Below are 18,275 nucleotides of genomic sequence, written 5' to 3' on the forward strand. Positions count from 1 at the left end.
AAGTCAAATTTCATCAACACTGTAGTTAATCTTGTTTGTCAATGGATTAAATATATAACGAATGCTATATTCACCATTTCTGAGAAAATAGATCATATTCCTGTCGATTTCATGCAGGTATATCTCGATGAAAGGTCATTATGGTTTGCTAGGCCAGCTAGTAAGCAGCTTCCCTATGCTGACACCAAATGGTGTCAGTGAATTCCAATTTTTCGACAGGCAATGAACTCTGACCCTACGCCCCAACATAAATGCCCAAATATCAAAGCAGAGGTGGCAAATGTCAGAGGAAACTCTGACTATCATGCTAGATGTCGACATAAGCGGACTATGATATAACAGTGCACTGTTAAGATGGTTTGTCAATATGGAGAAAATATTTGTTTGTGTAACAGTAGATAAATTTCAGTGCATTTTATATCAACTTTGCAGCTTCCATTCATGGGGCCTCTGAATTTCTCCACTCCAAACCAATGGTTGTATATACAAGTTTAAACAGCCAACAATGTCGTGGAAAAAAAAAATCGCCAGATTGTATATTTTGCCACCAAAAAGGGGAAAAAAATTGCAATTTGCGACATTTGCAAAGCCTTGTGCGATCCCTGAATGAACTTTGTACACATTATTTTTCATACTTTTAAGAAGAAAACACTATTTTTACATGTACAAGAAAAATACATATAAAATTTCAGGAGCCATGCAACAATCATCTTGTTTTATTCATACACGATCTCTTCCCCAAAATGATAATAAACTTTTTTTGGTTTTTTTTGTATGTTTAAGAAATATAAGAAAATTGTGTACGAGAAAAATACATGTATCTGAAATTTCAGGAGCCACACCACAACAGTGTTATGTCTGAATTCGGGTTACAACGGAGCATGCTATAGCAAGGTCACACTGTATAGTGTACTAAGCACTTCAGGTACTGGGCAAAACAGGATCAATTAGGTGCACAAATCAATTTTGGGAAATATTTTTTTAAAACAGAGATGGTCAGTTAACTTGAAGTGCACATATTGTTTTATTTGGCCTAAGATGAAAGTTCTTAAAATTAGCTAGTGTTATATTTTTTGAAGGAAACCAAAAAACAAAACTGTTATGTAAAACCTAATTTGTTATTTAGTTGGTAATAATCAGTCTTAACAAGATTGATTGTTATTGAGTTTATAGTAAGGAGTCTTACCAAATTCATTTGTTATTTAGTTCATAGTACAATGTCTTTACTAGGTTTAATTTTTATTTCTCATACCAGTTAGTTTGTTTCACCTGTTAATGATTTGACTGATGTGATGAGCAAATGCAGGTACAATCTTAGTATGATGCTAAACATATCCTCTGAACTTAAAAATATAATTTATTATTGGGGTAAAGTTATCATGTGTAAGCATTTGCTATCAACTTTTATGTAATTACTTGGTGATTATAACATGTAGTCATGCTGCTGAGTGCAGAGGTCTCTCACTACTGTTTTTAAGTTGGAGTCTAGGACACCTTATAAAAGTCCAAACATCCTTTAAAATAGTCTTATGTTATTGTGTAGGCTCGAATAAACAGTACCAAAATAAAGAGCAAAAACAACAAGCTTTGAAAAATTTAGCAAATAATTTATATCCCTGGAAAAAACAATTTAAAAATGAAAAAACAAGAACTTATGGTTTTAACAATCAAGTCCAAAAATAATCCAAGAATAATCCACGAATTAAATTTAGAAATCCTAGTAATGAAACGTTCTAATGAATTCAAGTTCGAGTCACGATGAAAAAATCTAATATGGAAGGCGATGACGTATACTGTTGTCAGTATAGAGCTGATGTGTACAGTCCTTTGTGAACCACAGAAAATAATATTTCGGTGTTTGAATTCTGAATAAAATTTAATTAAATATCTTTGTCCAAGAATTCTGTATGAGCACTTAAATATTTCTAGGAAACAGAATTATCCTTTAGAATCCAAATAATCTGAATAAAAATTAAAATGTAATTCCCAAACTGGTCACAAACATACTTTCCAGTGTAAAGAAAAAGCCCCAACTAAGAAATATCTCTATAAACAAAGGTTATTCAGTAACTTGAAACACAAAACAGATTCCCAGATGAGGGTCAACTCTCCAGAATTTTTTAGAAGTATTTATGTCTAAAAGCACGCAGTCCCAGTATGACCTTGACAAAAACCAATCATTTTACTTTAACAATAAGATAAAAATAAAAAGTTGTTTTCTTCTCTCACTGATTTCTAAATCAAGGTTGGGAACTAGATCAGAAATAGAAACATTATTTCTTTTATTATGTATTTTTGAAAAGATTCAGGTCAGACTGAATTTTCTGGAAAATATCAAATTCCTAGTAAACAAAATTACATTAAATTGACATTTAATGAAATTAAATTTTTTTGAAAAAAAACTTACAAACAATTAAATCAAATATAATTTAAATCAAATATACTTAAAAATAGGAGTTCCTATAACAAGAGATTTCATTTTCCTTTGCAGTATATGAGTATATCTATATTATTTTGTCATTAATATAAATATCATCAGATTGTTTATTGTGAAATATTTAGTGTTATAGCAAAAAAGAATTAAAATCTGAGACATCTGAGAACAGAGACAGTCGTGATGTTATAATTAACAAATCTGAATGACGACATTTTCATTCTTCAATCTTGTGTGCAATAAGAAGGAATTGAAATAGGTATTCAAATTTGTTTTTCTGTTTTTATTTATTTGCTTAGCTTAAGTTCAGCTCATCTTTAATCAACTCTTCTTTTTGCAACAGAATAACCCAAGACACTTAAAGAAGAAACAAATTTAGATACTACATTACTTTTCCATTTCATCCTTAATGTAAATGAATATGGCATCTCATGGGAATGTCTGATTCCTTGATTCATTCCTTGGATGTCTCAGTTTCTTTGGTGTTCAGTTTCTTTTAACAGAATTAGATCCATTATCTACTTTCTGTTGGACAGACACTCAAGGTTTGAGCTAATCAGCAGAAACAATATCTGGTTGCTATCAGAAAAGCATATATTTTATAATCATTTGAAAACAAAATTAAAGCTGCACTTGACACTCCAAAACGGTGGAGTTGACGATTGATACATTGGAGTTCTTATCTGACATACCTCACACAATAATTGTGTTGTAAGAAGAAAGCTGAGAAGTTCCTTATCTCAGTACTAATTGTGTTGAGTCCACATTCGCAAGACTGTCAATCATTATTTTTATGGCATCATCTCCATTGTTGTCATCAGCATCTTAAGATTGTGTTTCAAGTTTTCACTTGCTAATTTTTCCAAAACCCGTTAATAAATTCTCATTGTAGTTAACATTAACAGTTCTTTCTTCCCTCATGTTTGCTCACTCTTTTATTTTGGATCAAGGTCACATAAAAAAAGAAAATACTAGCTTTAAAGGTTGGTTCAAGTTTTTATTTGCTTATATTTCCTTGATGGATTTTCTTCACAACTGGCATAACTCGTTATGAAACTAAAACGATTCATTTAGTAACACATATGATTGCGCTTTTGACCACTGTTCTAGGTAACATTGTAGAAAATTTGCATTAAGGTTTTATTTCAAGTTTGGGTTTTTGCTTTTATTTCATGCATTGTTTTCATATTTGGGGCAAATCATTATGAAGTTAAGACTGTTCATTCCATGACACACATTCTTGTCTCTTTGATCTTGGTGTCAAGGTCACGGTTACACAAACACAAAATTTGGGTTCAGATTTTGGTGAAAGTATTTTGTTACCTCTACTGGTCAAAGAACAGAAGAGCTTTTGGGATGGCTTCTTGTCCATCATTTGTCCCCTGTTGTCAGTCTGTCCATTTGTACAGGTTTGATATTGTTACTCCACCTAAACTACTTGGAGGATTGCCAGAAACTTTACACACATTCATTTCATGTCCATGGTCCAGTTGGTCCTAAATGAAAATGGTGCTGCTTGGACTTCCAGTATAGAAAGATGTAGAAACAGTTTAATAAAGAAAACAACTTCATGTTCACTTTAAGAAGCTAAATAATGTGTACCATTGACTCAGCGGTTGGAATTTAATGGATTCAGAATTAAATATATATAGGTAATTAATAATGACCACATTATATACTGTGGCAATAAAAATGGTGATTTTTGTTTGAATCAGCTGTGCTAGAGGAGAATGAATAGACAGTAAAAAGTTGTAAAATGTGAATTTTGTATCTTCGACTGTATATAATAATAACTTTAGTTATGCACCACTGACCTTGCCCTGAATTCTCCAGATTTTATTAGTAAGGAACTCAGACTAAAGCTGAAACTGAAAAATTGTTGACAATCTAGAATAAAGCTAGATCACAAAACTTTCATAGTTTTTGTAACTAGGGTGCCTCTACTAGACAGCCCGATTTCACTAACGTTAGTGCACCCTAAGTATTATAAATAAATTGGGGATTTGGCACTTTTGAACTGGAGTTTTTTTTGCCAAGAATGTTTGAAGAATACAGGGCCTGCATTAAACTTCTTGGATTACTTGCACATGGAGTAAGGCAGTAGCCGATTGATTTGATGGTCAAAAGGTCAAAGGTCAAGTTGACTAACTAAAAAATTGTTTCTGCAAAAAAATTCAAGTTTTTGACTATGTACCTGCACCAAAGTTTTGTGGATGGCTTACACATAGGGAAAGGATGAAGCCTGCTAATTTGAGTATCAAAAGGTCAAAGGTCAGGGTCATTGTGCCTTAGCGTAAAATTGGTTTTGCACAACAATATTCTAGAATATGTCCCTTAACCAAACTGTATGGATGGACTTCATTTAGGGTAAAAAACTGATAGATTTGGAGGCCTGAATGTCATAAGTCAAGATTATGGTAGGTATTAATAAAAAAATAATAGTTTCTGCTCATGAAATTTACTGCAAGACTAGATATGATGACCAAAATGACAGTCATTGAAACCCGTTTGGTCAGTAATACCCCGATGAAACCATGCCCCATAAGTGCTTACATAAAGGTCAATTAAACACAGTGGGCAAAGTACAATTTAGAATACTCTTAGCATCAAATACAGTCAGACCTTGTGCATCTGTCTTTTAGAGTTAAGACTGTTGCTATAATGTGACACATAAGCTGGGAACAGTGTACTGTGAACTCACTTCTGTTCATGGGTACCATTTTTGTGGCTGCTACCAACCACAGATTAAAAGGACCAACCAGAGGATCAACATAATGAACTAAATATGATCCATCATCCATCATTGGGGATTTCCCACAAAAGTAAATAAACTAAATATGACCCATCATCCATCAATGGGAATTTCCCACAAAAGTAAATAAACTAAATATGACCCTTCCCAACCTCAATGGGAAATTCCAAACTTAGAAAATGGAAATCACATTATCAGAGATAAACTGTAAGTCAGAGTTGTTAATCCATCTGTCCTGTTGATGTAACAGATGTCCTGAGAATAATTCAATTTGGATCCATAAAAATAGACTGTATTTTGAAAAGAAGTTAGAGTTATATGAATTTTATTTGAATTTTTTACAGTTTAGAGAAAAACAGTGGCAGTATATCTCTATAGAAGCCAAAGACCTGGTTAGAAAGATGTTAGAAGTGGATCCTGATCAGCGGATCACAATTGAGCAAGCACTGGTTCACCCATGGATCAAGGTATGGGGATATACCATGCCACAAACTGTCCTTGCTGTGTACAGTGGAATTTTGTTGCAACAAAAATGTGCATTGAAAGAAGAAAACAAATTATGGATATAAAAAAGGATGATAATTACATTCCACTATATTTGTTATTATTTGAGCACAAGTCACTGAAAAGTAGAACAAGTTTCATTGTTATTGCTTGTGTCTAAACCAGCAGTATCCAATCTCAGGTTATGACCCAAATCAGGGTCACTGGGGTCCTAGTAGGGTCACAAAGGGTCATCAGAAGAAATAACATCATAAGCCAGAGGGTTGGGAGGTCCTTTTGGTGGCCAAGTTAGGGTTGCAGCTCAAAAAGGGTGGGAACCACTGGTCTAGACTTTTGGTAATTGGACTCGTATAGCTTATGTTAGAATTTGTACAAAATAGCTTCAGAAAAACAATGAAATGAAAATGACAGAGCTTTTAGTCTTTTGCCTGATATGATCACTTGGCTTAAAATGCAGTATTCAGCATGCATCCCATTTTTTTCCCAAAGAATATATTAAAAGATTTGGCCCCTGTGTGTTGAATATGAAGAAAATCATGATCAGAATTGGTAAATGAAACCTTGATATATTGCTATTTTAAAATAGAAAGTGGCAGTTAGTGCCTGAGAAATTAGAATCAACATAGTGAAATTCACAAGTTTTAATAAGAAATCATACTTTGTTACATTTTACTGGAAAATATTTCTCGATACACTGTCAATAATAAATTATGGTGAAATAGCAATCAGTGAAAAATTCTTGTACATGCTAATAGGTGGCTACATTAAAAGAAATAAACACTGATTAAATATGTCTTGTCCAGTGAAATTCATGTTTTAATTTTTAATTATGTTTCAGTGTAAACTATATAATCGAGGCATGTTCTCTTTAACTAAAACATGAAAATAGTCAATCAACTGTCACTGTCAGGTAACAATAAAATAGTTCAAAGTATTCAAATCCTACCTGCACAAATTCTTCTGATTATTATCTTGTCTCAGAATCAATCCATTTTACAAGTCGCACATGGTTCCAAGATTTTTGTACTTAATATCATTGCAGTATCAATATGAACCATTAATGTATCCTAACCATTTGTAAATGGGATCATGGGAAGTAAAGGAACCAAGCAAAAGGCATCCACGGTAAATGAAATGCTTTGTGTCATTGATAGGTTTCATGATATTGAAGTGAGAGTGAAACTTGTAGAGAACTCAAAGTTGCACATTTGACATTTAAAAGTTGGCTCAAGGGTAAGTTAAAATTTTTTGATGATTTGCATTCTTTTGATTCCGATGATGGGTTCAAGAAGAAATGGGCACGGAATCCAAACAATATGGAATTAGATGATGCTGTATGCACCTGTTTCACACAACAGTGGGAACAAAGTTTTCCTATCTCTGCAGCAATTCTCAAGGCCCAGACTGAGAAAACAGCAAAAATTATGGATAATGACTTGGATTTCATGGCAGCACTGATATCGAAGATAACAAAATTCATTGCAGGAATAGATGCCATCAGCGAATCAGGTCTTTAAATGTGAAGTTATATCTGACGATTGTGTCACAAACTGCAAATGCTATTGCATTCTCATTTGCATTTTTTTAAACAGCTTTTTTTTTAGACTCTTTGAACTCATATTTGGTAATGATTAACCTTTGTGAATTATATTTTTTGCATTCCTGTATAACTAAATCTGGCTGTCAATCAATTGATCTATTTAGTGACAGAAGAATAAAAAGATGTAAACAACACAAGTTTTGAAAAATGAATATCCATCTTTTAGAAAAAATAAATCTTGTTTAATTTTGAATAAAACTTTGAATGTGTCCAATCCAACACAAAAACCAGTGATGTAATGCTCAGTGTGTTTAGTGATACACATGTTAAGTATATGGAGGCCATGTGGAATAATGTTTTTAACTATCTCTTCAATATAGTTAGTCCTGAATTTAAAGTTAATTTATGAAGACAAACAAACTACATCATTATAAAGAGATATTTATTAATTTCAACATGATTATAAAATGAGTATTGAAGGAAGTCATGTACTTAGTTTTGTATCACAAGCCAGAGCTAAATTTTGTGGACGGCTTACATTTGAGACATAAAAGAAACCTGTTGATTTGGGGGTTAAAAAGTCAAAGGACAAAGTCATTGTGGCCATTTCCACAAAATAACTCTCGTGTCACAAGCCATAAATGAACTCTTTCAGTGACTTGCATTTGAGGTTAGAAAGTCATGTATTCATTTTACGGTCAATAAGTAAAAGATAATGATCCCTGAGACTGATGGAAGAAAAATGCTTTCCTCAGAATAAATTGAATTCTTTGTCTTTTAACTGGACCAGATTTTGTGGATGGCTTTCATTTAAGACCCAGAAAACACTTGTCAAGTTCAGATTTAAAGGGTCAGTATATCAGTCCAGTGAAACTATGTTTTAGATCAGAGAAGCAGAATGATACTATATTTACTTCAATAGCTCAGTTGGTAGACAATTAAAAGTTCGATGCCTTGGTGTGTCCATGGGAAGGGCACTTGGTTCCCATTTCCTTTGCTTGATATAGACAGCAGTGTGTTATAAGTGTCATTAAAAGTCAAACAAAAGACCCAGCAACTATTACCACATGACAAGAAAATAATGCACTTTAACACTCCTCTTGTTTACCAATTGTTTGTTATTTTCACCATGGACAAATGTTATTTGGTAGGCATGTTTGTATTTATATGTAGATAACCTGATTAGGTTTTCAGGCCATTGTAGCATACCTGCCAGCCATTCAAATTTTGGTGTAGTCATTATGATTATACATTGAGTTGTATCTTGCACTGGCCTTTGTATAGATTACACTTTAGATTCATTGATGTATTCAGTTTGAAAGTCTGCCTTGCAGATTAATTACACTAGTGAAAAGAATTGGTTAAAGAACCAGTCTATGCTGAGAAAAGGGCACAATATGTCAGATGATGCAAACTATAATGAAATAACTTGTAATTTAGAAAAGGAATTGTTTTAATTTTGTAACAAGTCATATCAGAAATGGAAAATTCAAGAATGTTCCAGAAATATAAAAGAATACATAAGTGATATAATACAGCACTCAAGTTTAGGACATACTACATAAGTGATATAATACAGCACTCAAGTTTAGGACATAATATATAAGTGATATAATACAGCACTCAAGTTAATAACATAATATATAAGTGATATAATATAGCACTCAAGTTAATAACATAATATATAAGTGATATAATATAGCACTCAATTTTAGAACATAATATATAAGATATAATACAGCACTCAAGTTAATAACATAATATAAAAGTGATATAATACAGCACTTAATCTGTTTTTCATTCTTCACTTGGTACAGTTAGTTTAGCATTTTTAATTTTGTGTGGGATTATCCTCAGACAACATTAGTGGATTGGCTTGGTTTTGTTTTATGGCAGCATTTTAGTGCCATTACAAGAGTAAAGGGCCTTGACAAGGGTCATTCCAAACTGAACAATGGAACAGCCATCTTTGTATTGAAAAAAACAAAGAAAACCACAAGAAACTTACCTTTAGTTAGTTGTTGGCACCACACACACCATTCATGCAGATGAGAATTTGAATTGCTACCGAATTATCATCTAACATTCCCATATTTTAAAAAATTCTGTATATGTTTCCTTTTGTGGGTCTCATTTTGTTTATCATTTAAACATTATTACTTTATTGCTTTCAGTTTTCTCTGGATGAAGACAACTGTTTTTTCAAGATGAAATGTATTATATCAATTCAATATCAATATGTTCCAGTGAGTTTAATATATCTGATATAGTATTTTTGCTGTATAATTACTTGCTGACATTAAATTTACAATTTTCAAGGATAAAGGGAAGGTCTCAAGGCAACACCTTGGTGAAACTGTTGAAGAACTTGTCAAATTCAATGCAAGAAGAAAATTAAAGGTTTGAAAGTTTTCTACACCATTAACCCATCTATATTTCATTTTAACTTTTCCTGATAAACTTGTATAAGGCTTGTTATATTTAATTATGTCTTCTGATTTGCACCTTTAAGTATAAGAGACTTGGTTCTTACATGGTACATTAAGGTGAAATCCTTTTAGATTTAATCGGTTCATCAGTTACAATAGAACCATTTTATTACAAATCCCAAAACAGATTTAGGGAAAGAAAAAACCCAAACATTTGAAACATGAGTTGTATGGTGTTTAGTCATTTTTTCCTTATTAATTTCTAAAAATTTGTATGTATATTTGTTAACAATAGTTTATAGTATTTCTTACATTAAAACAAGGTTTACTTTATTTGAAGACAAACACTGACTTTTGCCATTAATATAACCAAACTTCGATAGACTAAATAAGAAAGCATGAACTTTGCCTTTAAAGTTCTCAGATGTTGTAGGGGAGACAACTCCAATTTGGTATTCAAATATTTGAGGATAAAAGCAATCCTGGTGTTATTTGGGGCACTCTAAATATGTTATGAACTTCTGACAGACTGACAGATAGGTGTGAGGTGAAGTTGTTTGCATTTGCAACATGCTCAGTGGAGAGAATGTTGGCATGCCTATATGTTACTTTCATTTATTGTTGCTGATATTTCTTTGGATATTGCTCTTGTGAAAATTGTACATGATTAGCCAAAATAACTGCTCCCATGTGCTAACAAAAATCAGCATGAATTAGTCTTAAGTACACTATCTTTTGGAGTTATTGAAATAGGGAAAATGAATTTTTCTAGGCTTGACAATACCAGCTTCTGAAAGTACAATGAATGAATTAGGGGTGTTCCAGTTCAGTATCTTTGGGATCCAGAGAAGTCACTTTCATTGTGGTGTAGTCACCCATAGGTGCAGTTTAGAATTTTGTGTCATTTTTATCTGAACTCCTTGAGTAATCAGAGTACCCTGGCATATATTTTTTGGTACCACATATGTTTAAATGGAAAGACCTTGCCAAATATATATGTAACAAAAGTTCCCAATCTTCATTGTGTTACAATTTTCTTCTGAAGTCCAGGAAGTAAAAATGACTTAGCAAAGTTAGCAGCTTTATTTTTATATAGGTGCACATCTGAGTCAAACTTTATGCTCTATAACCCATATTACGCGCATCAATCATACACCAAAATAAAGGGAATTAAAAGTTCATTTAACAATACCTAAGATATTCATGATCTTTTTTTTAAATAACCAGTATAACCAGTGAGGAAAATGGGGAAAAAATCTTTTTCCTTTATAATCTGACCCTTTGCAAAATACGATGCTGTAGAGTGCTGCCATTACAGGTATATCAAGGGAAATAACTTAAGAGTTATAATAGTCCTGTGATAATACAGTACAGGATTTGTTTGCTTCATTTCTACTAAATTTAAAGCATTTTAGTCATTCTAGTTCCCATAACAGATGTAAAACATTAATATATTCAGGCAAGAATAAGCAAGGTGTTCATACAGATAAAGATTAACTTAATTTGAAATTTTATTGTAAGCAATGAATGTAGCTTAGGGATTGCCTATGATTATTTCATACGAGTTCACACTTTTTCAATTATAATAATTCATGGTTAAGTCAATCACATTTTAGTGTATGATAGTGCAAGTTAAGTTTGTATGTGTTTCATATTTGCTAATTTAGTCTCCTTAAGAGGAGCCTTTGCATTTCATGTAATAAATAAGTTTAATATATTACTTACATAATTTACTTATTTAATTACCAAATCACATTAACATACCTTACTCGGCTTTTCAATTTCTTAATCACATTAAACATATGCGTACTGATTTTGTTCAGGGAGCAATCATGGCTGCAGTGTCAAGTAGTAAGTGGAACAACTTTTACAATGATCCCACCCCAGACTACAATGAGGATGATGTCACATCAACTGGTGAGTTTACATTATTATTAATGGCTGGCATGCAACTGCTTACAAATATGAGCTGGTAGTGTGGCCCTACATTTTTATGTCTTGTCCTGAATACAGCTTGAGGTAAATCCTGATTATCATCTGTAAGGTCTTAAATCAAGCCATTTGTCTTTCTCATGATCTAGAATCTTGTGTGAGAAGCATAAGCCCTGTCATACCATTATCATTGTTCATCCATCCATAAATCAGAAACTGTTCCAGTAGTCTAGTGGTTAGAGCATCCGCCTCGGATGCAGTAGGTTGTGGATTAAATCCCCGGCCAAATCATACCAAAGACTTACAAAAATGGTACTAACAGCTGCCTCGCTTGGCGCTCAGCACTAAGAGGTTAGTGTTAGGACTGGTTGGCCTGGTGTCAGGATAATGTGACTGGGTGGGGCATCATGCTACATGTCTGCAGCATGATGCCCCAGTGCTAGACATCACTGTAACTGTCGCACTGCAGACATCGTAGCAGTATGACTGAAAGACTGTTAAAGCTACATTAAAAATACAGATCACACACACACACACACACATAAATCAGAATACTTTCTGTGTTAGGTCACTGTGGCAGGGCATCTGTGTTCATTGTACATATTTGTGACTCCCCTGGCCCTAAGGTCAGGTGATCTTTTGGTATGATACTTTGTCATCCAGAGTGCAGTGTATCATCCAGCACTGTTTGAAACTATTTACAACTTTTTCTCAAAAAACAAGTCAACAGAATTTAACCAAATTTGAAATAAAGCACCCAGGAAATATTTTTTGAAACTGAAATTTGAAATGTTTTAAATTTATTCAAGTGTTACCATTCTGCCATCAAATATGTCCACAACTGCTAAAAATAGAAGTCTTGAAATGACATTTTCTCTCAAATTTAATGAAAAACATTCTGGCATGAAGTTCTTTTGAATTTGTTTAAAAATGATGCTGTTTTGCCATCAAACATGATCACTGTTATTATAAATAGAAAACCTATAAGCAACTTCCTTTAAAAAAGAAACTTCTTTTTTTTTCTAGTGGTTAAAGTGTCCATCTTGGATAAGGGAGGTCATTGATTCGATCCTCGGCCAAGTCATCCAAAGACTTATAAAAATGGTATCAGGAGTTGCCTCGCTTTGCGCTAAGCATTAAGAGGTTAGTGTTAGGACTGGTTGGCTTGGTATCAGTATAATGTGACTGGGTAGGACATCATGCTAAATGTCTGCGCCATAATGCCCCAGTGCTAGACATAACAACAAATCGCACACACACAGAGACACACACACACATTTAAAAAAATGCTTAACAGAATTTGACATCTTGTAAATACTATGTTAGTGAATATACTTGAAGAGGGTAGCCATGAAAAGTTTTTATATTATTATAAATTGGGCCCAAGTCACAAGGGCAAGAGACAGAGAGTTGGAGACAGTGCAGCATGGTATAAATGATTTGTTCATTTTATATAGAAAAAGTGATCTTATTTATTATGTCTTGGAAAGAAAATAGATCATGCCAGCATCAATAGACAATATAGCGACTATTAACTCAAAGATTTTCTTTCTCCTCTACAGTTTCAATACATGTGTGAATTTGTATTCACAAGCTGACATATGTCAACTGCCCAGGTGAGTAATATCAGTCCCACCAGGGCCTCATTTTGTTGATTGAGCTGAGACTTGTAATGTTTAGGATCTCAACTTGAATATGTGCATCATATTCATTTGGTATGGTCTGACAAATGTATGCCCCCCTTTACAACATATTTCTGGGTATACAAGTCCAATCACTGCATTTTATTATTCACTGAGAGACTGTCTAATTTGTCTTTACTATTTGAGGGGGCGTTCATTTTACTTCTAATCACTTTTAGTTTTTCTGAAACTCTTTTGGGCGTAAAATGTAAACAAGAATAATGGATAGATGAATAAAAAGACAGATGAGAATGGTTATTTATCATGTTTTTTTTAATGATCTTATGAATTGAATATAATATATATTGACATTTATATGATTGTTGATACTAACTGCAGTGGTACAAAATTAAACTTACACTTTCCCCGACATGTATCTTAATGTTTTAATTTTGTAGCATATAAATATCTATTGCACACTATTTTGCTTGGGTGTATTAAAAATAGTAATTTCTTATTTCATTTTGCTCTGAATCTGATTAGTGAAACCTGCCTTGAGAGACCATCCCTTCTGAAAACAAGATATGGTCTCTCAAGACAGGTGGACTCTCACTCCAGGTTTTTAAAAAAAAAACTATACATGATACCATTGCATGAAAATCTGGTTCTTTAGGGTAAGTGTGCTTCCAAAACAGTGGTCTTTTAAAACAGATTTTATGTGTTAATATTTGCATATATCCCCTGTTTGAGACCTTAGATCTTAGTTTTCCTGTGTCCATTAGTTTCTAATCCAAATTTTCCCCAGTTCTCTCAAGAATCAACAGAAGCATGGATTACTTAATAGAATTCACATAATTTTCACAAACCTTTTGCAAATATATCGAGACAACTAGTTTGGTGTAAATATCATTTGCATGATTAGCAACATGGTTATCACCAGTTAGAAAATTCCAAAACATTTTGCAAACATTTAAAAAAGTTTCCAAGTTTTGTGAAAATTTACTGATGCTAACACATTGTAAATTGCAGTACATCTGTGATCTGAATACATCTCTTCCTGATTAATTCACTCCAGGGTAATTCAAAGCTGCTTGTGATGTGTTATCATATCATTTGTTTTGAGTGCATCCACCTTTAAGGCCAAGGAGGGCTTAGGGTATTTCCCGGTGTTCAGAGTGAGAGGTCATTATTAAGGTTACAAAACAAAGAAGAAAAAGGAGAGATGTGGTTTAGAAAAGAAACATGAGAAGGACTGTGAAATATGACTTTTTTCCCCCTCAATGTGGCTAATGTTTGGATTTGACAGATTACCAGATCATATTCATTTTAGTTCACTGCCTTTCTTATGTAAAAATTTTGATGAAAAGTTTGTCTAGTGTACATTTTTCCCAATTTTACCAGCTTGGCCATAAAATTCTTTTCCATAGATGTATCTTTGGAAAGAGCAAGCCTTTCAAAAACTTATGATGCCTGTCAGATTAATTCAACTTTGAGTTTTGATGATTAGAGGGCCAATAATGGAACTTATCATAACTTAACAGAATTTAATGTCAACAACACAAGCACTTTCACTCCAACTGTTAAGCAAATTATGAGTCTGTGTTGTTATGATGTGCCTTTACTTGTTCGTATAATCTGTCACATTATGTTGAGGTTGAGGTGTACTGCATGATATCCTACTTCCCTGTCCTTGTTCCTATCTCCCTATCTAACTGCAAAGCCTGTAATTGCATGTGTTACTTGGACTAAGGTGTACATGTTTTCTGGCATGTCTCACAAGGAGCTGTGACCCAAGTCCTGGACTCCCTGGAAGAGATTCAGTGCCTCACAGACTGCTCAGTTGATGAGATGGACTTTCTGGAGGAAGTGCTGCAGGACACCAGGCTCCACAACCTGCTAAATGTAAGTCTTTCATATATATTTAGTAATTAAAAACCACATTTTTTTTCCCATGTCAAGGAAAGATTTAATCTGTTCTGGAATGGCATTATCATCCAGAATTGTAAAAACATTCTCGTACATGCGGCCAAAGAAAGAAACAATAAAACACACATGATTTTTTAAAAAGAATTTATGAATTATAAGGAAATGTAATCTTTGCTAAAGGAAGGAAATTATGTAATTTGCAAGTGGCAAAAAAAAAAACCCACATCAGATTACTCCTTTTCATGTGGGTGTGTTTTCATTTTTTTAGCTTGCTACTTTACATTGTGAGGATGCTCAATGCCTGAATGTAACACGAGGTAAATGATACATCTACAAGGCATATCATGAATGGATGTTTCTGTTAAGTAGTAACTGCATAATTTTGCACTCTTCTGAGCCCTTGTTTCAAGGGGTGTGAGACCTAATATCTGGAAGTATTGTATTATGATGACATGTTACATGAAGCCCTTTTTAACGGGCTGTAGGACCTGATACATTGAAGTATTGTATTAAGAATACATGCCACATGGAGCTCTTAGAGGTTGTTAGACCTGACATGGAGCCCTTATTTAAAGTGGCATAGGACCTGACACATGGAAGTATTGTATTAAGAATACATGTTACATGGAGCCTTTGTTTAAAGGGGTATAAGGCCTAATGCACAGAAGTTTTGTATTATGAATGCATGTTACACAGAGCGCTTATTAAAGGGGTGTAGGACTGGCTACAAGGAAGTATTGTATTAATAATACATATTACATTGAGCCCTTTTTAAAGGGCTGTAGGACCTGATACATGGAATTCATGTTAAATGGAGCACTTGTTTAAAGTGGTGTTAGACCTAATGCGTGTAAGTCTAGTATTATAATACATATAACATGGAGCCCTTGTTTAATGGGGTGCAAGACCTGATACATGGAATTCATGTTACATGGAGCTCTTGTTTAAAGAGGTGTTAGACCTAATGTATGTAAGTCTAGTATTATAATACATATGACATGGAGCCCTTGTTTAATGGGGTGCAAGACCTGATACATGGAATTCATGTTACATGGAGCTTTTGTTTAAATGGGTGTTATACCTAATGCGTGTAAGTCTAGTATTATAATACATATAACATGGAGCCCTTGTTTAATGGGGTGCAGGACCTGATACATGGAATTCATGTTACATGGAGCTCTTGTTTAAAGAGGTGTTAGACCTAATGCGTGTAAGTCTAGTATTATAATACATATGACATGGAGCTCTTGTTTAATGGGGTGCAGGACCTGATACATGGAAGTATTGTATTAAGAATACATGTTAGATAGAGAGATGTTTTTCATAGTTCATGGAACTTTAAAATAAGTACTATTATATGTCAGAAGGAATATTTTTTGGAAAAGTGTAAATGTCTATAAATATAGTTTTACAAGAATTCATGTAATGATGCTAATTATACTTGATTAGGCTTAGGTTGAACAGTAGAGTTAATTATTAAACTAAGAGATAAAATTACTTTTTGTAATTGAAAGATAAGAAACATTTCTTTCTAATTACAATATACATTATTTGCTGTTGTTCCCTACTAAGAGAAGATGTCTGGATAGCATACATAAAACATGCATTGTAAAAGGCAAACTGCAGGTATTATCAAACTGATGGCACATTTGGTACTTCACAAATGTCAAATCAGATTTTTTTTCAGTGTGTGGACAACTTTGGCTCATAAACACTTTTAAAAAATTAGGAGTCATAAAAATAAAATAAGCAAATCTATAACTGATAATATTACCTTTCATTGTGTAATGTATTGATTTAGTGATATTTGTATGGTTTGCTGTGGAGGCAGTCTTGTGGCTGATTTAAAGGTAGTTCTCTACAGCCCTGTTTTGGGGACTTTTTGTGGGGAGGTAATCAGGGTAATACAGCATTTGCTTTTGTGTAAACATTGCTTCCCTTCATGAAGAAATGTACTTAGATGACAGTCATCAATAGTGGCTGTCTCTCACATATACAATATTTCATATATGAATTCTCCAACAGATGGTGACAATAAATCTGAACAGTCAGTGACGTAATAGAATTTTTCCAAGTTCTTAGAATGATGTAGTTTTTATAGATATCTGCTATTTTATTGTACAGAAGATGACATTGTTTCTCCCCCAGAAGACAGACTAATACAACATGTACTTGATTCCTCATTTTCAGATTTACACAAGTTTTGAGTTATTTGGTTCCTGTTGAGTTTTTTTATAATGTGCCTGCAGATGCTTATGTAAACAAAGCATGGACTTACACAGACGCAGTGCTTTCAGCTTGATACATTGTGACCCAATACTATACACAGCACTACACAGCAGTTATAAGATGATGTCTACAGACGACTTAAGCTGCTGTGGAGTGCACAAACAACTAGTAATTCAACCATGTGTTTTGAGACTAAACATTTTTGTTTACATTTCGTTTTTTTGCAGCCTGAATCATTGTTGATAAATAAATGGACACACCCACGTTATTAAACATCATACCATCTGATATAAATCAGTCTGTATAAAATTGCTCATTGTGAAAAGGAGTCATCATCTGAAACAGATCAAAGGAAGTTTTGTTGTTTAAAGTTTTTTCATATCATCAGTTTACTTGCACTCTTTTGATTTAAAATTCCACCTTTTGTAAATTTAACGGCTTGGTTTGATGTAGACAGGAGAAATGTATATTATAAAATGTGGCATTCCCTGGCTCATTATAATATTTTGCTCCCAGAAGTATTCAATATTTATTTTGTAAAATGTTTGCGAAGTTAAAAGCAAACATTTTCTTTAAAGTTTCATAATAAATTTTCTACTTTGTGATTTCTAGAAGAAAATGGGTGTTTGAATAACATGTTTTACATGTCATGGGTGGTGTGGAAGAAAATTACTAGAATTGCTGATAAGAGATTTCCAGTGGGAGGTAGCTTTTCTAGAAACAGGTCCATGATAATAGCACCTGAATATTACAGCTTTTGCTACAGGTTTGATCTTTCCATACAATATTACAGTAGATAACAATTTCCTTTTGCAGCACAGTTTATATATTGCCCCTCGCCTTTTTCAAGACAGTCTCCATGCTGTTTCTGTCCATCTATGTTATGACTCTATGGTCTTATACTAAA

The 18,275-nt window shown here is 33.4% G+C and overlaps 1 protein-coding gene across 10 annotated transcripts in view; it reads left to right on the forward strand.

Annotated features, from left to right (window-relative positions):
- LOC149799133 (peripheral plasma membrane protein CASK-like) overlaps nt 1-18,275 on the forward strand; it is a 397,425-nt gene that overhangs the window by 174,187 nt on the left and 204,963 nt on the right. For 8 of the 10 annotated variants that reach the window (XR_016421088.1, XR_016421089.1, XM_089958206.1 and 5 more), the window contains exons 8-11: nt 5,531-5,653; nt 9,550-9,630; nt 11,483-11,576; nt 14,994-15,115. Coding sequence is in view for 8 of the 10 variants with exons in the window: in XM_089958206.1 (XP_089814332.1) it covers nt 5,531-5,653; nt 9,550-9,630; nt 11,483-11,576; nt 14,994-15,115 (420 nt within the window). In the remaining 2 variants the exon portion in view is untranslated. The remainder of the gene's footprint in view (nt 1-5,530; nt 5,654-9,549; nt 9,631-11,482; nt 11,577-14,993; nt 15,116-18,275) is intronic. The other 2 variants (XM_089958205.1, XM_089958210.1) reach the window with 1 other exon arrangement.

Source organism: Sinohyriopsis cumingii, chromosome 5 (genome assembly GCF_028554795.1).
Source record: "Sinohyriopsis cumingii isolate HCF-2022 chromosome 5, ASM2855479v2, whole genome shotgun sequence".
Classification (NCBI taxonomy): domain Eukaryota; kingdom Metazoa; phylum Mollusca; class Bivalvia; order Unionida; family Unionidae; genus Sinohyriopsis; species Sinohyriopsis cumingii.